General features: G+C 41.2%; 1 protein-coding gene across 1 annotated transcript in view; it reads right to left on the minus strand.

The window, feature by feature from the left end:
* Window positions 1-23,826, minus strand: part of MIB2 (MIB E3 ubiquitin protein ligase 2) — a 1,775,226-nt gene that overhangs the window by 700,896 nt on the left and 1,050,504 nt on the right. The window contains 1 exon segment of the mRNA XM_044061758.1: window positions 14,866-14,970. Within this exon segment, the coding sequence (XP_043917693.1) occupies window positions 14,866-14,970 (105 nt within the window).

Consider the following 23,826-nt stretch of genomic DNA (forward strand, 5'->3'; position numbering starts at 1 on the left):
ATCTAGAAAATGCATGTTTCATATTTCAAGACAGCATGCTTTTCAACCACTAAAAACAAGCATCTAAAATGACAAACCTAAAGGCTTAGCAAGGCACGCCTTGGACCTTGGACCCTTTTAGCCAGTAAGACATTCTGAAAATGCCACCATCACAAAAATGTATACAATTTAATAAAATAAAGTCATAGTAGATATGTCATTTTTATTTATAATATGTGGTTTTAACTGCTGATTTGAATTATTATATGCTGCAAACACTGACCATAATTCAGAAGCAGATAATATCATCCTCTAACATATAGCTAAGCCTAAGCCTCCCAGATTAAAAAAAACTACGAAATCTCAGACAACGGTATGTACAGCAACACACCTACCTTCACTCCTCACATCAACATCTAAGACATACACCTCTAAGAGTCACAAGGGTGCAGACTCCAGTCCTTATGGCCTATTGAGACTACATCAAACTATAGTAATGTTTAAGTACTAGGGAACTGCACTGTAAGGCACATGGACACCATGCTCACCAGGCTGGATAAGAACAGGGTAACAACTGTCTTTCTCCATGGAGCCAGGATATGGGATGTAACAAGGGCTCTTCAATCCCTCCTTTTTGACAAATATGATTATGCCCTGATTGTGGTCCATGTTGGGTTGAATGATCTTAGGCACTCTACGCAGACAGACATGCAGAGCTTCCTACGCATATGTCTGAATAGGAAAGACACTGTTCTTCAATGGCATTCTGCCATCACGCGGAACGATGCAGAGACTCACAGAAAGATCACTGGCTTTAATAATTGGCTATGCAATTTGTGCAGTGTCATTTTAGGGGATCCAGTATGTGGCAGCCTGGGATGAGATGGCTAACAAGTTTTCCTACTTTGCCAGGGATGGCCTTTCTCATTCTGGCTAAAGCCTTTGCTCTCCCCATACTACCTTTTTAGGCAGAGTTCATCTAATAGACATTTCAGCGTAATAAATTCTAATTTAAAGTACATTATTGTGGCTGTAATCACTGCCAGGATTCTTAACATATAAATGCCTGAACTTGAGGTTTTTCTGCAACTTGAACACATTCATATATGTATAATTAGAAACATGGTTTCAGAGCAATGAAAGCACTCCATCTTTTCCAGGACAGAATACCTATCATGTCTTCAGACCCACTGGTAATTGTGGGGGGAGTATCAGCACTTGTCAAGGATATCACACGTGAACTCCCAAAAGTCCAAATCAGTATAAACAAGACTAATTATTACTTCACAGCCAGCTACAGAACACCCTCTATGTCCCCTTCTGAGAACTATAACTATCAACAAATTAGATGAAATTTCCATTAAACCCAAGACCCTTCTACTTAGGGGCTTCAACTATCCATCAGTAAACTGGCTGACCTACACTGCCAATGGCTGGCATGCCCAGTGCTGCCCAGACATTATAAATGTTAACTCTCTTTCACAAATAGCCATTCTACTAGGTGCCCCAATATCCTGGATCTACTCCTCATAAATATGGTCACTTCCTGACAGCTCCACATCGATCATCATGTCTTAAGTCAGACCATAATTTAGTGACATTTTCCTTTATAACTGTCGTGCTTCCCTTGCAAGTAGCTTTGCGTTTAGGGACTTCTCAAAGTAAACCTTTTTTCAGTTACTTGATCACTTAAAGAAGTTCTGCTGTAATTCTCATCTGAAGGATGCTATTGGTAAAGCTGCTACCAATGTCCATGACTTCCACTCCAATTTAAATAGTTGTATTGATAAGGCAGTCCCTAACGCAACAAATCCCATGTGTTGGAACACTCAAATTACATAACAAGAGAAAGAAACTACTTAATTCTTTTAAGAGGTTTCATTCTACCTACCTTAAGAGCACACACAAGCAAACAAAGAGCTTAAGGGAACCACTGAACCTTAAAGCTGGTTATGAACTTAAAACAGCCACTACAATCAAACATAACTGCAAATCTTTCTTTAATAATACCAGGAAATTAAGAACTAACACCCAACTGCTTGTTTCTGAAAAAAAAAAAAAAAAAATCTCTTGCTTTCCCGCCTTACTGAGCTAGAGTAGTCCAGTTTCAGAGCTTGCTGATCCCTGGACTTTGTTTGCAGTTCCGGTTACTGATTCTTTGCCAAATTTGGAGGTAGGAAGTTCCCTTGCTTACCAGTGGGAGTGGGAAGCATTGAGCTGCCTGTTGGTCCAGTTTTGTGAGGTTTCAGCCAGTAACTTGTAGTCTATTGGTCGTTTTGGGCCAGTTCCTAGCTTCTTTCAGCCCCCTGATATAAAACACGCTAAACGCACATTTTTCAGCTTGTACCTACTCAGCACAGATCCTCGTGGTGGCCAGCAGAGTAATCCAAGCTTCAGAGAGCTAAAAAAGCGACTTTACCTGATTTAAGTATATTTTTTGTGGCTTTCCACTTCTATTTATCTAGCAACTGTATTTTGCCTGCTTGCTGATACATTGTTATTGTTTTTCTGCATTTATTCTGTTATTGCACTTGATTTCTCAGTTTGTTACTTTTAAAATCTGTAATTGTTGCAAATTGTTTGTGTAGGCTGTGATAAGTGTCTACTGTATCTGTTTCTGCTTGTTTCTGAAAAAAAAAAAAAAAAAAAATATCTCTTGTTTTCCCGCCTTACTGAGCTAGAGTAGTCCAGTTTCAGAGCTTGCTGATCCCTGGACTTTGTTTGCAGTTCCTGTTACTGATTCTTTGCCAAATTTGGAGGTAGGAAGTTCCCTTGCTTACCAGTGGGAGTGGGAAGCATTGAGCTGCCTGTTGGTCCAGTTTTGTGAGGTTTCAGCCAGTAACTTGCATTCTATTGGTCGTTTTGGGCCAGTTCTTAGCTTCTTTCAGCCCTCTGATATAAAAGACGCTAAGCGGCGTTTGCTTGCGATTTAAGCGGAGTTGCCATTGTTGCACACTAGGGCAGCGCCGGTTAAGCAGGTTTAAACTATTCGGGCTACCTAAAGTCCACTCTTCAAATTTTCCTTAAAACTACCTTCCTCAAACTATACTACTGATCTAATCAGCATATCCTATAACTAAAAGATCATCTCTACCTGACTCGAGTAGACTATTCTTTATCTGTTAAACCTAGCACTTGCTCCTACAGTACTTATCACCTTGATACAGCACTCTTGTTATAGATAGTAACCCAAAAGGCAAACCCCATTTCTCGGTCACCCACATCCCCGGAATCTCTTTTAAAGTTTTTTGTCTATTCCTTCTAGCATGTCGAGGATCAGTTGCTAGTGTCCTCTCCTGCTCAGCTGGTGAACCTGGGAATATTGAGGCAATGTTACAATTGCCTCATGTACCTGAACAACCCTCTCCTCCTCCCACAAAACACAAATACATGCGAGAGATGCAACTATACGGCCAAACTGGAGGCTGAGCTCTCTCAACATAGGACTGACAAGACCAGACAGGAGGAGAAGGTTACCACACACACTATAGACCCAGTTTCACATAGTACCATCACAACCTCAAATCATACACATAAACACACAAAGACATACTGGAGGCTCTGATCAAAATCTACCAAAACAGCAGAGGCCACCAAAGCAGACACCCAAACAACTACCACCTCAGAACACAACACCTGCAACACATAGACCTCACAGTCAGAGTGTCAAACAGTCACAGCCCTTAAGGCCAAACACAATGCCAGACACACTAGTCATTGGTGACTCCATAGTCAGACACACTGGCGTCCGCTCACCAGACTGAGTAAGGAGAGGGTTACAGTAAGCTGCCTGTCGGGCGCTAGAATCCGCCACATAACGCAAGCACTCAGGTCTCTCAACAGCAGGTACAAATACGACTCAGTCATTGTCCACGCTGGTGTAAACGACCTGAAACGTACCTCCTTGGACTACATGAAAAGAGACATTGAGGAGCTCTCTGATTATGTAGCCCAGGCAGGTATGACCCTGACCTTGAGCAGTATCCTACCTTCACCAAGAATGGTGCCACAATACAGAGATAAGATGATCAGCTTTAACAATTGGCTTAAACTCTGGTGTCATTCAAAGGGGATCCAATGTCTGTCTGCCTGGGATGACATGCTGGACAAGCCACGCTGCCATGAGGGACGGCTTGCACCTGTCACCCCTGGGATTCCGGATATTGGCAAAGGCTCTTGCCACCCCCATAGTGCCTTTTTTAGGCAAGGCTCAAATTCTAAACCTACCACCCTAGAACACAAAAATGGAAAAAAACTAAGGGTAATGCTGCTCAATGCCAGAAGTCTCAATCTCAAAATGCACGCACTCGAGGCCCTTCTCAGTATGGAGAACATCGATGTCTGTGCTGTGACAGAGACCTGGTTCAAGGCTCCTGAGAGCACGCCAGCACTATCAGGTTTTACCTCATATCATGCGTTCCGGCCCCAAAATCCGGACAATATCAAGAAAGGAGGGAGGGGTATCCATATTCATCAAGGACACCCACACCTCAAGATTGGTGGCAACGCACGATGCATCGGAGACCATCCAGGTGCAATTAACCATAGGCAAGACTGCTCTGCAAATTGTAGCATGTTACAGGCCACCCTCACAAACTCAGGAACCTCACATGGCTTTCCTGAAAACACTGGAGGGGATAAATGTATCTCCAAACACCATCATACTAGGTGACTTCAATGACCCTAATATAGACTGGGAACACTACTCAAGCCCAAACACCCTAGCCCAAAAGTTCCTGGAATTCATAAACTCAAATGCCATGGAACAACTAGTCACCATCCCCACAAGAGGAGAAAACATACTTGATCTCATCATCACGAACATGGGAGCACAATGTTCAACACCGGAAGTATACCGCTCACTGGTGAGATCAGATCACAAACTAATCTCGCTGGAGGTCCTCATCCCACCCCACCTGAAATAAAAAGACCACAGTAAAGAACTTCTCGAAGCCGACTTCACACTTCTAAAGACTAGTGTGGTCTCCTTTAAAGTCCCGAGCGGCGGAAAACAGTACCCAAGCCGCTGAATCACTTACAAATGCCTTCTACCAGCACCTACAGGACTGCATGGATAAGGCAATCCCAAGCAAAACAAAGACTCTTTGTACCAAAGGCAAGCGTCCAGTCTGGTGGACCCCAGCCATAAACAAACTCTACAACAAAAGGAGGAAGCTACTACAAGATAGAGCAAAATCCTTAAAAGGTAAGACACCTTTGATCACTACAAGTAAAAACTAAGAGCTCTCATAAAATCATCCAAAGCAAACTTTGAGAGAAAAATAGCTAAAGACTCAAAAGACAATCATAAGGCCTTCTTTAGCTATGTTAGAAACCTGGGAGGAAACTCCCAGATATGCTCAGAACTAGTTCAAAATGATGTGAAGATTACTGATCCTACAGACATTGCCAACATACTGGCTGACAGGTTCAGTGCAAACTTCTCCCCACCCCAAAAGGAGAGATATCTATACCAAACGATTGCAGCCCCCCAAACATCTCTAACGCCCAAGTGAGAACTGCTCTCTCCAAAGCAAAAAACACAGTATCCATGGGACCTGATGGTGTCCTCGGCTGTGTGCTCCACGAACTCAACGAGGAATTAAACCCACAGCTAGGACAGCTGTTTAATCATAGTCTCACCTCTGGATACGTACCCAGGGAGTGGCGCACTGCGACAGTGGTCCCACTTCATAAAGGCGGTGCCTCCACCGACCCTGGAAATTACCGGCCCATTAGCTTGACAAGCCTTATCTGCAAAGCCATGGAGAGGATCATAATGGATCTCATAAATAAAGACATAGGGAATTTGCAGACTTTGGATCCAACCCAGTTTGGCTTTGTCAAAGGCAGATCATGCCTTTTAAACTTGGTTGACTTTTTAGAAACAGTCACCAAAGCCATTGATGAGGGAAAGGCAGTCCATACAGCCTACCTCGATCTCGCGAAAGCCTTCGATACAATACCCCACTCGGGTATCATTGAAAAACTCATCAGCTTAAATGTTAACCCATACATCACAAGATGGGTTGCAAACTGGCTGAGTGACAGAACCCACAGGGTCAGAGTTGCTGGCGCCATGTCAGACTCAAAGCCTGTCATAAGTGGTGTCCCACAGGGCTCAGTCCTGGGCCCACTCTTGTTTGGCATCTACTTTTCCGAAGTGCAAGCAAACACAGGAGGGTTATGGCTGACAAAGTTTGCAGATGACTGCAAACTGGGCGCCGTAGTCGAAAACACATCTGACACAGATATCCTTCAGAAGGGTCTCACAGAAACGGATAACTGGTGCCAGAGCCATGGCCTAAAGTTAAATGCCAAAAAATGCATAGTCATACCCTTCGGGAAAAACAAGGTTACCCCTAGCTACCATATAGGTGGCAATCCACTGAGCACAGAAGAAGTTATCAGGGACCTGGGGACCCAGGTTGACAGTAGCCTGTCATTCGACACCCATGTAGCTAAAGTAGTTAGGAAGACCTTCTACACTGCCCACCTTATCATGAAGGGATTCACATCTAGATCAAGGGAGGTCATAGTTTCCCTATACTCATCACTCATCAGACCAATGATTGAGTACAATGCCCCATTCGGAATGTATCTGACCCGACACTTGCAGCAGCTGGAGAGGCCACAAAAGTTCCTCACCAAAAGGATACAGGGTCTCAAAAATCTGTCCTATGCTGCCCGACTGAAAAAACTTTGGCTCTATTCAGTCGCTTACCGCTTGCTCAGAGGTGACCTGTGCCTGACATACAAGGCCATGTCAAACCCAGATTTGATGAATATGCTTCACCTCAAAAAATCTAGATCCGTCAGAGCCACAAGGGCGGGAGACTTAAACCTCGACACGGCTATTAATAGGACGTGCTGGAGGGATAGATTCATCACCCAAAGACTCCCTATGCTGTGGAACAAAATCCCGGTATATGTGAGGCAGAGCACCTCGCTGGCCTTGTTCAAGAGAAATCTTGACCAATGGATGGGAGATCGCAGATATACCCCAGGGATTACCTCAGTGTCACTGCTCGACAGAGGCACAGCAAAATAATGGGTATAGTTCCTCAAACTAAAGGGGTGGCGTAAGCCACAAAACTATGGGCTAGGCTTGTAAATGCCCTCGGGCAGATAGCCTAGTATAAACCTATGAACCTATGAACAGTGTTTGGAGCTAGTCCACAATAATAATACACTCTTTGACCCAAAGGAAATCGTGCGTATCCTAGCTAAGACATGTTCATAAGTTGGTGCTAGGCTATCGGCCCTAGGGCCTATACAAGCCTAGCCATAACAATTCCCTTGATATTTCTTCCCACAATATTTAATTCCCTGGACCCCTGTCTAGCAGGGCGACCGACATGATCCCCATGGTGAATTTTTCCTATCTCCCATCCAATCATCAAGGTTCCTTTTGAACAGTGCCAAGGAGGCGCTCTGTTTGACATGTATGGGCAGTCTATTCCAGAGTATGGGGAGTCTCAGGGTCAGGAATCTATCCCTCCAGCATGTTTTGTTCATTGTGAAGGCAAGGTTTAGATCCCTGGAGCATGCGGCTCTGAGGGATTGGGATTTCTTTAAGTGGAGCATGTCCAACAGCTCATGGTTTGACATGGCCTTGTATGTTAAGCAGATATAGACAATATGCCACATAGTATAGCTGGAGTTTTTTTTAGACAGTCAGCATATGGCATCTGCTATAGGTCTGTGATTCTTTTAGTGAGGTATTTCTACTGCCTTTCCAGCTGTTGCTGATGTCTTGTGAGGTACATACCAAACGGGGCGTTATACTCTATAATGGGTCTAATGAGGGATGAGTACAGTGGGACAATGACCTCCTTTTTTCTGGATGAAAAGCCCTTTGTGATGAGGTGTGCCACACAGAAGGATTTCCTGACTGTTGTGGCAATATGGTTATCGAATGTGAGACCACTGTCCACCTGTGTCCCTAAGCCTCTCATCACACTTTCGATGTTTAGTATACTGCCACCTATGTGGTAATTCAAGGGTACATGCTTTTTTCCAAAGGAGATAACTATACATTTCTTGGCATTAAGCTTGAGCCCATGGCTCTGGCATCAGGCATCTCTTTCTGTAAGGCCCTTTTGTAGAATATCCACATCATTTGGGGATTCAATAATGGCTCCCAGTTTGCAGTCATCTGCAAACTTTGTTAGCCAGAGTTCCTTAGTGTTGGCCTGTACTTCAGAGAAGTAGATGCCAAACAAGAGTGGTCCCAGGACTGAACCCTGAGGTACTCCACTTGTCACTTGTCTGAAGCTGGATTTGGAGTCGGCTACTTTTACAGTCTGGGTTCTGTCAGTAAGCCAGTTGGCAACCCATTGAGTGACATAGGGATTTATGCCCAGCTTAGTAAGTTTATCTATGATTCCAGAGTGGGAGATGGTGTCAAAGGCCTTGGCGAGGTCCAGATAGGCTGTGTGGACTGACTTACCCTCGTCCACAGCTCTGGAGACTGATTCGAAGAAGTCAATCAGGTTCAGGAGACAAGATCGGCCCTTCACGAGCCCAAACTGGGTGGGGTCCAGTGTTTGAAAGTTGCCAATGTCTTTGTTTATAAGTTCCATGCCCTTGCAGATCAGGCTTGTCAGACTGATGGGACGGTAGTTCCCGGGATCCAAGGTGAATTCCCCCTTGTGGAGTGGGATAACTGTAGCTGTGCGCCACTCAGTGGGCATGAAGCCTGAGGTGAGGCTATGATTAAACATGACACTTAGGTAAGGTGCCAGTTCATTTTGTAGCTCATGTAGTACACAGCCCAGGATGTCATCTGGTCCCATGGATGCTGTATTCTTAGCTTTGGAGAGTGCAGTTTCTAACGGTGTGGCTGTGATTACCGGAATTTGGCAATCTTTTGGTATTGAGATGGGCCCTTTAAGGGGTGAGAGGGGGTGAAATTGGCACAAAATTGATCTACCAGAATATTGGCAATATCCTTGGGATCAGTATATTTAATGCCATTCTGTTGTAGCTCAGAGCAGATCTAATCATTGCCATTTAGATTCTTGACATAACTATAGAAAGCCCTGTGGTTGTCTTTGGAATCTTTGGCAATTTTATTTTTGTAACTAGCTTTTGAGGATTTTATGACGGATCTCAGCTTCTTACTGAGGGAGTTTTTTGCATCCTGGGATTTTCCTCTCTTCTGCAACGTTTCTTCCTTCTGTTGTAGTTTGTTTATAGCAGGGGACCACCAGATTGGCTTCCTTTTTTTGGAGGAGAACATGTAGTGGAAGTTTTCCTCCTTTCACTGTTATAGCTATCCCAGCTATCCCACAGGTTATCCCAGACACCCCTTTAAATACTATGGAACAAGTTCTCTCAGCCCTTTCAAAAACTAAGAGTACTTTATCCATGGGCTCTGACAATATACCAGGTTGCCCAATTATCATTGCTAAATATGGCCTTTTGGAACCTGAATTTAAACTCTTAAGCCTCTCCACTGGTTACATTCCTAAAGCCTGCAAAACAGTTATTGTAATGCCACTGCACGAGGGTGGCCCAACCACAGATCCTGGTAACTATAGACCCACTAGTTTCACTAGCTTCATATGTAAAGCTGTTGAGGGCATTATCTCAGACTTCATTAACCTGGATATTGAAAATTCTTCAACCCTGGACCCTCATCAATATCAAAGGAAGGCCCTGCCTCTAACCTCATTAACTTCTTTGAAAAATTAAATGAAGCAGTCGATACTTGTTATGCAGTGCATACAGCACACCGAGACTTGGCCAAGGCCTATAAATTCTTGTATTGTGCAATGGACAGATACTAGTTGTGCAGTGCGTATACCACGCCAAGGCCTATAAATCCCTGTACTGTGCACTGGACAGCTAACTGTTTGTCTGCTGACAGAACTCATGTGGTTAGAGAAGCACGTGTTACTTCTGAAAGCAAAATGGTTAACAATGATGTATCACAGGGCTCAGTTTTGGGCCCTCTCCTATTTGGCATATATTTCTTAGACTTGACTAAGTTTACAGACGACTGTAAATTGGGTGTTGTTATTCTATCTTCAACTGACACACAATTCTTCCAACATGGCTTATACCGTGTTAACAATTGGTGCAAGGACAACGGTCTCAAATTAAACTTAAAAAATGTAACATAGTTCATTTTGGTAAGCAAAACAGTTTCACTTACCATATAGGAGATGCACACCTCTAATAAGACACTGTTTTAAGGGATATGGATGCTCTTGCTGATAATTCCTTATCATTTGGCCATCTTGTCTCCACAGTAGTTCGGAAAGTCTTTTATCTGGTCCATATAATTTCCCAAGACATCTTCAATAGAGCCAATGAAGTCTTAATTCCTTTTTACTCATATCTTATCAGATCCATTACTGAATATAACACATCTTTTGGCATGTATTTGTCTAAACATGTCATACAACTTGAGAGTCCTCAGAGGTTCATAACTAAAATGATCAGTGGCCTCAAAAATCTTAGTTATTAGGAGAGACTGGCAGCCCTTTCTCTTTACTCAGTCTCTTACTCTCTCTTCCGTGGAGATCCAAGTTTAGCCTTTTGTGCCATAAAAGATTCAGCCTTATTTGATCTCCTATTCTTTCGCAGAATTAATGATACCTCAAATACTTGGTTAAAGGAACTAAACTTTGATAAGCAGATAAATAAGACACCTTGGCATGATAGATCCATATCCTAATGTTGGTCCAGTGGTAGCATTGTCGCCTCACAGCAAGAGGTTCTCTGGTTCGATTCTCAGCTGGGGTACCTTCTGTGTGGAGTCTGCATGTCCTCCCTGAGTTTGTGTGGGTTTCCTCCCACATTAGAAAGTTATGCGTCTGGAACGTTTTTCCCTGGGCCTCTGCTGAAAAATGGCTTCATTCAAAGTTGGACTTTCTCGGTTAACAAATGCTAAATTAAATAAAAACAATAATGTATCCCTCATCTCTGTAACAAATTTCTACTACATGTCAAGCAGAGTAACACCCTTGATACCCTCTAGGTAAACCTTGATAATTGGCTGGGCAGCCTCAAATTCTCTCCTGGTTTATACTCTCGTCTTCCTTGAGGCTACACGAAATTCTGAATAGAGTTTTTTGGCTTGGCTTGAAATGGTCTGCAGACCAATTGCTTAGTACTTACCTATGGACTTATGAACCTATACAACCAAGTCTTACAACTGAAAAACAGATCAGCAGCTGCTGAAAATAAAAACAGTGACACTTGTTTTGGTACATGCCATTTTTACTTATAATAACACGCACTTTTTCATTTTTCACTCTTTGCAAACAGCGTGCATGCATGCTTTATTACGAGATGCCGTCTTGTAATTCTGTTAGCTATAACTAACGAGCCTATAACAGTGAATGCAACAGAATATTTACTAACTACAAGACTGCAATATCTTGGAGTGTTACTCAGCCCTGACTTATGACAATCTCAAAGACAGTATACGTATATGTATTTATATATGTGTATATAACTGAAAGCAAATGTGTACTGTCTTTCCTCACAGCCAGTTCAGGAAGCAGCTGCAGAGACCCTGTATGGGTCCCATTAAGGAAGGTGGATGTTTAGTTTACTCTGGCAGAACTACTGACTGAAGTTACTGGCATCCTCAATGCCACGTAAGCATGGGCACTATGATGATGACCTGCAGTACTGCCATCCTGAATATCTCTGGGAGTGTGAAACAGAGGTTAAGACAGGAGCACCCTGAATGGTTTAGTTTTTCAGCACTGCAACTGTTTTCAAACTGTAATTTTAAACTTATTTCTGTCATTTAGAGCAGTGTTCCAACAAAGACTTCTTTGACAGATACCAGGATATATCATGTCAGCTACTGTGTGTGTGTGTGTGTGTGTGTGTGTGTGTGTGTGTGTGTGTGTGCGTGCGTGTGTGTGTGTGTGTGTGTGTGTGTGTGTGTGTGTGTGGCTTCATCTGTGCTACGTCTGTTGTCCGTACATATGTCATGGCACTGCTGCATATTGTAGGACTATACACAGTTGTTCAGCTGTGTAGCTGTGAGCACCATGACAGGCTCAGTTACCTGTGGGAATGTGGCTTCATTAATGAGGCTGGGGGCACTAACTCAGGAGTCTACTGTTTTGAATGTACAAGTGGGACTGTGGATGATATAAGCCTGTGGGCACATTTTAAAGTGTTTGCTATCCTGTATACCCATGTAAGATTAAACTTTTGCATTGCTATTTGGATCTCACCTATACCTACATATTTTAGCTTGTGTGTCTATTTGCCTTTCAGCACAGGAACAGTGAGATACCAACTGTTTTGGCAGCCACACCAGGCAGCAGAGACTTTCAACACAGTACGTTCAGTCTGCCTATTATCTACAGACTTGATATATACATGTACCATCTGCAGTACATTTTCAGTAATGTCACCTTTCCCACTGTATCTCTTTCCTGTAGGTCATGTTGATGTCAAAGTGATAGATGTGACAATGGCATTAGCTGTGGTGGGTGAGAAAGCTGGGAATACTTTGCTGGGGGGGGGGGGCAGGCAGTTTCAAACTCTCCCATATAGCCCACCTCAATCACCCACTGGAGCCCAGTCATCAGATGGTGTAGGATATGGTTGATAGGACGATGGCCTGCTGGGTACTTGCTACCCTGCCCTTTTTAGAGCAGACTGCAGATTCACTCAACTGGCAGACCCTTGCCATTGGACCACAAGAAGAAACTGTGGCCACTGCCTTCAGCCACTCAAACCCATCTCAGCTTATTGGCATTTCTCTGGGTCAGTCAGCAACCTGCCCATAACCCGACCTTTCCTCAGCCAGGTGTACTCCGATTCTGTTGTGCCACTACCCATCCCATGTCCTTTGCCCACCCTCTGTTTATCTCTGACCGGTCCCCGTCTCCCTCTCCTAGTGTTTGCATGTCCACTCCGATTATCTATACTGTCTTGTGTTTGCTTGTGTAAGTTTAAACATCCACCACTGTTTGCCTGTATTTGCGTTTATGTGCCTCTACTGACTATCCCTCCCCACTTCCCCGTATCATATTACCCATAATCCCTTCTCTATCTCTCCAAAAACATATGCATACATCGATGGGTCTACTGAATATAACCAAAATACCCAAATGTTAATGTTCAAAATGCTGACCACAAACTTTGAAAACAAAAAAGCTGATGCACTACTATGCATGCACTGAGCAATAACCTCAACACAAGCAAAATTTAAAAAAATTAAAAAAACAAACATCCCCTGCTAATTACACAATTATATATATGTGTGTGTGTGTGTGTGTGTATATATATATATATATATATATATATATATATATATATATATATATATATATATATATATATATATGGGAAATGGGTATTTTCCCAAACAGAATTGTGTAATCTTGCACACCAGTTAACTATCTGCTAAGTATCCTCACAAAAAATGTGCCCTGCTTCTGTCCACTTGCATGTCTCTTTATGATTCCTTTCTCTGCGCACCTCTGCTTGCTATGTTTCCCCATTTCCAACAGTCATACACACTCCCCTTTCTTCCTCTTTCTTGGAACCAGAAAGTGGACATCAGACAGCAGGTGTTTCCAATGTCCTTCAAGTTATTAGTATGCTATCCTTGCCAGCAACCTGTCCCTCTGCATATCAACTCACTTTACTTACTGCTTTACAGTCTTGTCAGGTATGACTGCTCCCTTACTCTGGAGGTTGCTTCTTGCTCTGCTCTACTGAGTATGGCTTGCAGCTTTTTAGCACTGCTTTGCTTTCGACATCAGAGCACAGGTATCTGCTCAGATATGCACTGTATCACCATTTGTATACTCATGTACACTTTACCTGCAGTGTATCACTGCCACGTGGCATAAACCTTGTTGACATAGTGCATCTCTACAAATCTCCGCTCAGATCTTCAGTTCAAGCAGTTCTACATAAGGAAAGCCACTGTAGAAACCAGACAGCTATATGGACAGAGTGAGAATTAAAACATGCTCACATGTCTTCACTAAAACATTCAAAAGTTTGTTTTTTGGTGTAAACAGCCCATGATATGCTTACTACAGTGTTAAGGTTCATTTTAAAATAACAAAATAACGCATGCTACCTATATATTCATACATACATATATACATGCATACAAACTTACTGAAAAGGGGGGATATCATATTATGAGATACAGGATATTTAACCTTAATGCTACTTTGCTAACCTATAGACACTTGCAAGTAATATTATACACTCTTCTCTTACAGAAGTGTCAACTGAATAAACACCATGTTTTCTGTCTTTGTCTTAATTACAAGTAATCAAAATATTAAAGTTTTCATGTGCACTTGTATGAGTACGCACTCACACAGAAGCACACAAGGTCTTGATGACTGACATAAGGAGCAACTGCCTAGCAAAAGTGACAGAACAGACAGAAAAATGAATAATGAAGAAAATAAAAATACCATGAACAACACTAAATATAGATTAAAGACAATATCGTATAATACTATCTAAATTTACAAGACAAGATTAACACTGACAGTCAACAATGAAAGGAAAATGAGGAGGGAATGGGTAATCTATGCCTTACACACACCAACAAAAGCCCTTGCCAGTGATGGTACCCACCATGTTACAATGGCAGCCAAACAGAAATAATGATTCACACTGTTGCTAGCTACCAGAAGACATTTCGATTGCATATCTTAGAAGCAGACACACTGTCTAATATAAACCGGTGCTAAGGAAAATCTGTGGGTCAAGAATGGATGACTAAGGAAATGCTGAGTTCTTTTAAAGCAAGAAAAAGTACCAAGATGGTGTTATTTAAAAAAAAAACAATCAAGTCATTTAAAAAACATGAGGGAAGGAGGACACTTAAAAGTGGATGCAGTCCCAAGGTCTGTGTGTCTGCATACTTACTGCTGCCATTCCTTCAGCCCACTCGCCATGACCAGCCTGCAGCTGCTTCACTGTGTTCAGGTCATCAATTACACGTACAACATCTCCAACCCAGAAGGCACCTTGCTGAAAGACAAATTAGTTGTTAATCTGTTATCTTTAAAATCAACTACCCTTAGTTCTTTTTACCCACTCTGAGTCTAGAACCATCACCACTGTAAACCAACTATGGTACTTGTCTTAACGTTCAGCATGATTTTGTTCTCCCCATACAGCCGATAAACTTACCCCCCTCAAACAATCCTCCCCTGATTTGGTTTTATTGTTTCACCTCTGTCATTTGCAGTTTCAGTAGATCACACCTTTAACAAAAGCCTTATTTACTGGGCACATTTTTGCACAGGAAGCACATCTCTAGGCTAACTGTAGCATTCCACTCTAAACCAGGGGCAGATAAAGTGCATAACAAGATCTTCTAGCACTCACCCCCCAGTATAGGCAGGTATTCTTTGGGTTACATACATTATTTACCATGGCATCTTAGAACCTATAGCTGTCACCACTGGTGCTGGAAACACTCTGGTATCCCTTGCCCGGTGTACAATTACTGACCCTTGATTCTAAAGGCAAGGTTCCTGAGGGTGCTAGATAATTAAAGTTAGCTAAGGTACCAGAAATATACCCCTGAATTATATATGATAAATAAAAGTTATGTACTTACCAATAATGATACAGCTGTGTTGTCTTGTTTTCATCTGGTTCAACTTTTGGGTTATCAGATCCAACCTCCACACCTTTTGGAAACTATGGAACCAGGGTGCTGATCCCTTCCCCACCCACAATTCCCTCTGGATCCCCATATTACCTTAGATCAACTTTGCCTGCTCATAACCAGAAAATTTCTTCCACTACCATAACACAAACTGACGACCTTAACCTTGAGAAGGAAATGACCATAAAAATAGGACAGCAATCTGAAGCAGTAGAAGGACAAGGTGCCTGGTGAGGTCCTTTGATTCAAAGAACACCAGGTAGCAAATTTGGAAGGGGGGATGGAGGGAGGGATGTTGAACCAGATGAAAACAAGACAACATGAATCTGTCATTATGGTAAGTACTTAACTTTTGCATCCAATGTCTATTTTCATCAAATTCAACCTTTGGGACACACTATTCTCAGGCTACTAAACACATGAGGAGGCATCAAGGAAAGATATTCCTGAGAATAGTGGAGCCAAAGGATGAATGGGAGATGAATGGAATCTAGACTGGACATCCAATCTGTAGTGAGACACAAACATATGGACCATACACAAAGTGGCTGCAGAACAAACTTCAACAGGAACTCCGAGTATGAAGGTGTTAGAGGCAGCTACAGCCCTCATCAAATGAGCTTTTTTTGTTTGTGTTTTGTTTTTATTGTGTAATGCCAGTCCCAACTTGTCATAGACAAAGAGTACAAAATCAGAACACCACCTGGAGAGCGTGACCCAACTTAACTTTGGAAAAAGCAAGAAACAGCTGATGGGATTTCCTAATGTCTTTGATCCTGTGTGAATACAGTTGTCTGTGAACATCTAGTAAATGTAAACTATACTCTCCTTTGTTAGCAAATTCTGGAAAGAATACTGGTAAGTTTATAGTCTAGTTTAGACACCATTCGGATACCACTTTTGAGAGGAATGTTGGGTTTGTCCTCAAAGACATTCTGTTCTTATGAAAAATGTAAAGAGGTTTTTTAGAGGACACACTGTGGCTGCTGGTTCAAAAGGAGCTCATGTTAAGGTCTGTAGCATGATAGTTATGTCGATGAAGAAAATGGTCTTTTACAGGGGACCTCAATAGGAAGGTTCCCTTTGAAAGGGGTTTGAAATCTTAAGTGACGGTATGGGAGTTTGATTGTCGGTGTGGAAACTGGAAATAGCTGCTAACTGGACCTTGATGGTTGCGAAAGTGGAGCCTTTTCAGAAAAGATGTGACAAGAAATCCAAAATGGAAGGAAGAGAAGCTGAAAAAGGATCTATTATTTTGGAAGAAGCCAAAATAAAGAACTGTTTCCACTTGCTGAGATAAACTTTCCTGGTATTTTGCTTTGTGACACTGACAAAATGTGAACCACCAAAGTGGACAGCCTGGCATCTCTGGCCACCATTAAAACTGGAAGAACCGTGTTTCAACATCTTCAGATCTGGAAGTGGTCTGGATGGCAATCCAACATCCAGGGAGGATGTACTAGAAAAGGCCAAAGGACGGGGGATCCAAACTTACCAGGGTTGAAAAGAAACAATGAGGATTACTCTGGCCTTGCATCTTCTATCTTTCTGAATAAAGTTTGTTAAAAACTGTATGGGGGAAAGGCATACAGAAGATGGGGGGGGGTCAATAATTTACTAGAGCATCTCTTGGTGAATAACTCTGGGGAAAGATTAGGGCAAAGTAACTACTGCATTTTTTTTGCACATGTCCAGATAGTCAGGTAAGGTTCCTAGATGTAACTAATGAACTCCCTATAAACAAAAATTCTATTATTTTGGGAGACTAACAACCTATAAATAAACTGGAACGTGCATACCTCAAATATAGGATACAACCAAATATTCTTAGAGTTCATAAAAAAAAAACTCCCTCAACCAGATTATTAACAAACCTACTACAGGACAAAATATTATTGACCTTGTCATTAAAAATATAGTTTCTTCACAGACTGTTTATTTGGTTAAGTCAGATCATAAACTAGTGACCTTCACCACTATAGTTTCATAGGTGTGTACTAGGCTAATGGCCCTGGAGCCTACATAAGCCTAGCCCAAGAAGATTCCCTGGCATCATGCCGCCCAAAGTTAGTTTCCAGTGCCCCTGTCACGCAAGGCCATGGAAGTGATCCCTGGGGTGAGCTTCCTATTGTCCATCAACTCGTCAAGATTAGAATCTCTAAACTTGAAGACAGCAACATTTAAAATTTTTAGGATTTTAAACTTACAAATTTCATCAAATTCTACAATGAAGTTTCAAGATTCACTTATTACAGTATAACACCAGACATCTCCACAGCTGGTAGCTACACAAATGTTTCACGCCCACGTACATAAATATATTGAGCTGACAGTACCTACCAGATGTAAACACAATGAGAAGTTTAAAAGAAACCACCCTGGTGGTCCAGAAACAAAAATAAAATTTACAATAAAAGAAGAATCTCCTTAAAATATACAGAAAAGCTAAAGACTCTTGAATAAAGGACAACAGTAGAAATCGACTAAAACTTAAAAAAAAAAATATATATATCTATATATATCTATATATATATATATATATATATAGATATATATCTACATATATATATAGATATATATCTACATATATATATATAGATATATATCTACATATATATATATATATATATATATATATATATATATATAGATATATAAATATTAGGACTGCATTGTATTATGAATAAGGGAAATAATAGGCAGTCCATGAACAGAGGCTAGCATCTGAAGCTCAAGACCACCCTGGTGGTCCACAAACAAAAATAAAATTTACAATAAAAGAAGAATCTCCTTAAAATATACAGAAAAGCTAAAGACTCTTGAATAAAGGACAACAGTAGAAATCGACTAAAACTTAAAAAAATATATATATATATATCTATATATATCTATATATATATATATATCTATATATATCTATATCTATCTACAGATATATATATATATATATATATATATATATATATATCTATATATATCTATATCTATATATATATATATATATATATATATATATATATATATATATATATATATATATATATCTACATATATATAGAATATATATATACCTACATATATACTTATATATATATATATATATATATATATATATATATATATATATATATATATATATATATATATAAGTATAGATATTAGGACTGCATTGTATTATGAATAAGGGAAATAATAGGCAGTCCATGAACAGAGGCTAGCATCTGAAGCTCAAGACAATGATAAATCCTTTTTAGTTATATTAGGAAACTAAGAAGTAACACCAAACATTGCTCAGAACTTATTTAAGATGGCAGCACCTACTCTGACCCAGTAGACATTTCCAACATACTAGTTACCAAGTTCAGTGTTAACTTCATTCCCGAAACCCACCCCCCCAAAAAAAAACTATTCCAACACCCACTTTTTTCTGAATTAGACTCGCCATTACCACCACACATCATGTATTAAAGATGATATCAAAACTAAATCAAAACTAAAAATAATTCCTTCATGGGACCTGATAATCTACCTGTTTAATAAACAGTAACAAGAAGCTCTGGTAGGGACATGCCTTAAACTCATTTTTAAGAGAATCTCAAACAAGGCAGGAAGCTGTGTAAATGAAGTCAAAGACAAAGAAGTAAAATAAGTCAAAGACCAGGGGCAACAATATCCTAGACCTAGTCATTACCAACACGAGTGACCGGTGTTCCACACCTGAAGTCAACTCCTCGTTGCTCTGATCCGACCATAAGCTAATCACCCTTGATATCCACATCCCACCCCCACTCCCCCATTAAGGAAACCATGGTAAAAAATTTCTCCAAAGCCAACTTCATGCTTCTTAAGTCAGAAGTGGTGAACTTCATGACACCCATGCAGATGGACAATACAGTTACAACTGCTGAATCCTACACAAATGCACTCTATAAGCACTTACACGAGTGCATGGATCATGCTATCCCAAACAGAACCAAGACGCTATCTTCCAAAAAAAAAGAGGCCAATCTGGTGGTCCCCTGCCATAAACAAACTGTACAACAGAAGGAAGAAATTGGTGCAAAAGAGAGTAAAAATCCCATGAGTGGAGGAGCTCCCTGGTCAGCTTCAGTAAGAAGCTGAGATCCCTTATAAGATCCTCCAAAGCTAGCTACGAAAACAAAATTGCCACTAATTCTAAGGATAACTGCAAAGCATTCTATAGTTATGTCAAGAATCTCGATGGCAACACCCAGATCTGCTCTGAGTTACAGCACAATGGCATGAAAATTACAGAACCAACTGATATTGCCAACATCCTGGCAGATAGGTTCAGTGCTAACTTTACCCCCCCCCAGCCCCTAAAGGGCCCCTATATATATATATATATATATATATATATACAGGAAGAATGCAGAGTCTCTGCAATCACAACTACGCAGGTAAAAGCTGCCCTCTCTAAAGCCAAAAACACAGCATCCATGGGACCAGGCTACATTTTACACGAACCTCAGAACGAACTGGCTCCCCACCTAAGCACCATGTTCAATCATAGCCTCACATCAGGCTTTGTGCCAACTGAATGGCGTACAGCAAGTTATCCCACTCCACAAAGGGGAAGCCGCCACTGATCCCAGAAACTATCACCCCATTAGCCTAACGAGCCTGGTCTGCAAGGCCATGGAACATATCATCATGGAACTCATAAACAAAGACATTGGTAACCTCCAAACTCTGGATCCCACCCAGTTCGGGTTTGTGAAAGACAAATCATGCCTCCTGAACCTGATCGACTTCTTTGAGGCAGTCACCAAAGCCGTAGATGAGGGTAAGGTAGTTCACACAACCTATCTTGACCTCGCCAAGGCTTTCGACACCATCCCCCATTCTGGAATTACAGCTAAACTCACTAAACTAGGTATAAATCCCTACGTCACAAGATGGGTTGCCAACTGGCTCACTGACAGAACCCACACTGAAAAGTTGCACACTCCAAATCTGACCTCAAAACCAGTGACAAGTGGAGTACCACATGGTTCAGTCCCGGGACCTCTCCTGTTTGGTTATCTACTTCTCTGAAGTACAGGCTAACACAGAAGGCCTCTGGCTAAAGTTCGCAGATGACTGCAAACTACGAACCATAGTAGATTCCCCAAATGATGTAGAAATCCTACAGAAGAGCCTCACTGAGACAGATGCCTGGTGTCAGAGCCATGGCCTCAAGCTCAGTGCAAAAAAGTGCATTGTCATCCCCTTTGGCAAAAACTCTGTACCCATGAACTACTACATACACAGCAGTCTACTTAACACTGAATGTGTGGTAAGAGACCTTGGGACCCAGGTGGACAGTAGTCTGTCCTTTGATAGTCACATCGCCACAGTATTCAGGAAGTCCTTCTATGTGGCACACCTCATCATAAAAGTGTTCTCATCCAAGAAAAAAGAGGTCATTGTTCCCCTCTACTCGACACTCATTAGACCCATTATAGAGTACAATGTACCTTTTGGAATGTACCTCAAGACATCTGCAGCAGCTAGAAAGGCCACAGAAGTACCTCACAAAGAGGATTACTGGCCTCAAATAGATGCCCTACTCTGACCGTCTCAAAAAACTCCAGCTTTACTCCAAAGCATATCGCCTATTCCGACGTGATCTCTGCCTAACATATAAAGCTATGTCAAACCCAGAGCTGTTGGACATGCTACACCTAAAGAAATCCCAATCCCTCAGAGCTACACGCTCTAAGGACCTAAACCTTGTCACCACAATAAACAGGACATGCTGGAGGGATAGATTCCTGTCCCAGAGACTTCCCATACTCTGGAACAGGCTACCAATCTATGTCAAGCAAAGTTCTTCATTGCACTCTTCAAAAAAAAATCTTGATGAGTGGATGGGAACTAGGAAATGCACCCCGGGGATCACTTCTGTGTCTCTGCTCAACAGTGGCACAGGAAAATAACTTTCTTGGGTGGCATAAGCCAGGGAACCTTGTCGGCTAGGCTTACGCAGGCCCTCGGTCCAACAGCCTCGTACCTACCTAAGAACCTATAAGACAGAAAAATCAACAATCAAAAACAAAAAAACTGGACCTCAAATGCCACGAAGTTTAATAACAAGAATAACACGCAAAGATTTTGGGACACTTCCCTTTCTCAATGCTATAACAATATAAATAAACTCATAATTTTTACACTAATCACATGGCGCAGGAAACCAGTGCAATTCATTATCGTCATCATACTTCATTACGTTAATTTCATTAAAGACGCAGTAACAAATACATAAAAATACAGACATAAAAATCTTTAAATAAAAATCATACATATAGCTATACATTACATTCAAAAACAGTATTGAAAACAGTGTTAAGAAACTTATTTTAAGTGAAACCAAATTATGCAAGAGCATATTAATTAAGCAATAACTGATGACGTGGTGTGGTATATTGAGAGCATATTAATTAAGCAATAATTGATGACGTGGTGTGATATATTGAAGATTTACCCATGGTTGGTGTGGTTTAATCATGAGGGCGAAGCCCGAGTGATTAAATAAAGCCAACCTTGGGTAAACTTCAATATACCACAACCACGGAGTTGGTTATTGCTACTATACAATGACACTATTTAAAAAAAACGTACTTTTCCTAAATAATGTCTTTGTATAACGGCGTATTACTGTTCTTCTGCCAGTGGTGGTATACTGCTTCTTTGTGTTGATGTACTGCACATGCATATGGGACTTGTGCTCCTACGCATGCCCAGTACATCAATGCTTTGAAAAGGAAGCAATGTAGAAAAGAAAGTCTCAGTTTTCTTCTTTTTTCTTTTTGTATTTATTACAATAAAAAAAAAAAAAAAAAAGATGTTAGACACTTTATACCAACGGAAAAACACTTCTCTGTTGCAGTGTTCTCTCCCACCTGCCTTCCCCCCTTCTTGGCATTCTCGGATACATTGATCCTCATTTCCTTAGACTGTCTCTCTGCCTGGGGCTTCAGTTCTGAGGATAGTGCATGCATACATCTCTTTTATGGCCGATGCCCGATAGTGGCTTATGTCAGATATACTGTGCACCCTAAGGTAGTAAAAGACTTTGATATACTGGCCGACATTGGGTTGTTGCCTTGGCAGGCAAATCCCCCTCATGTAAAGAATACTGCAACAGAGAACAGAGAAGAGACGGACATCTATCGTTATGATCAGTTCTTACACAACTAATAGACGGACGCACACACACACGCTTACCTCACACCATTGCCAGTCTTTTCACTTTTTTTGAATATTTTTGATTTCTTCCTCTATCCCACCTATGAACTACCCAATTCATTGTCTTTGGAGGTCATAGGCAGTAGGAGCAGGCGGCCAGCAAATAGAAGTGCAGAAACTACAGGACTTCCTCCCTAGGATGAATATCGCACTGCTCTAGCAAGGGCACTTTTCTGATATATATCTTCTATAGTAAAGAAACCATTTCATCACCACAAAAAAATAAATAAATACCAGAAAAGCACCCCATGCTAAAGCAGAGCCCTAGGCAGCTGCCTAGAGGTCACACCTATAAGATGACAATAATGAACACAACTAAGGTAGTGCATATTGTAGTTAACTTACCCTTGTATACCCCACTGTATCTGTGCATGAGTTTCCTGTAAATCTCACTGTTGTAGTTTAACTCCTTCATTTCACTGCTGAAGTACAGCAGAAGTTAACATGAATAAGGCAGTATGTGATGACTTTCTCTTGACGAATTTGAATAAACAATGCATCTACTGTAACTAATTGCAGTACTTTAGCTGACAGCTACTACTTAATTGCCCCACTTATTTAAGCCTTGATTAAAAAAAAAAAAAAAAAAAAAACTTCAAGCCAGGTCTTTTCGACAAGATCGTCCAGATCAGTTCTACAGTAATTTCTGTTAGCAGCAGTCAACATAAATCCGAGACCTTACTCGGAGGGAACAGAACTGTTGTTTAAATTTCCCTCCAAGTTCTACCTTTCAGGCAGAAAACAGTGGGCAAGTGAGCAGCTGCTCAGCGTCAGCTGCAAATGTGGAAGTTGTTCCTTCTTTCCTTCTCTAAAAACTCAGGGCAGGCAGAAATTAAGCAGCTCAGCTGCAGGCAGGAAGGTCTTCTCTTTTTTTTTTTTTTTTTTATATAAATTGACTGTGAGCGGTGCAACTTTCCTTATTTTTCCACAAGGTCGCTGACAATGCACAAAATCTAGGT

This window comes from Protopterus annectens, chromosome 2.part0 (genome assembly GCF_019279795.1).
Source record: "Protopterus annectens isolate FY-2018-M chromosome 2.part0, PAN1.0, whole genome shotgun sequence".
Lineage (NCBI taxonomy): Eukaryota > Metazoa > Chordata > Ceratodontiformes > Protopteridae > Protopterus > Protopterus annectens.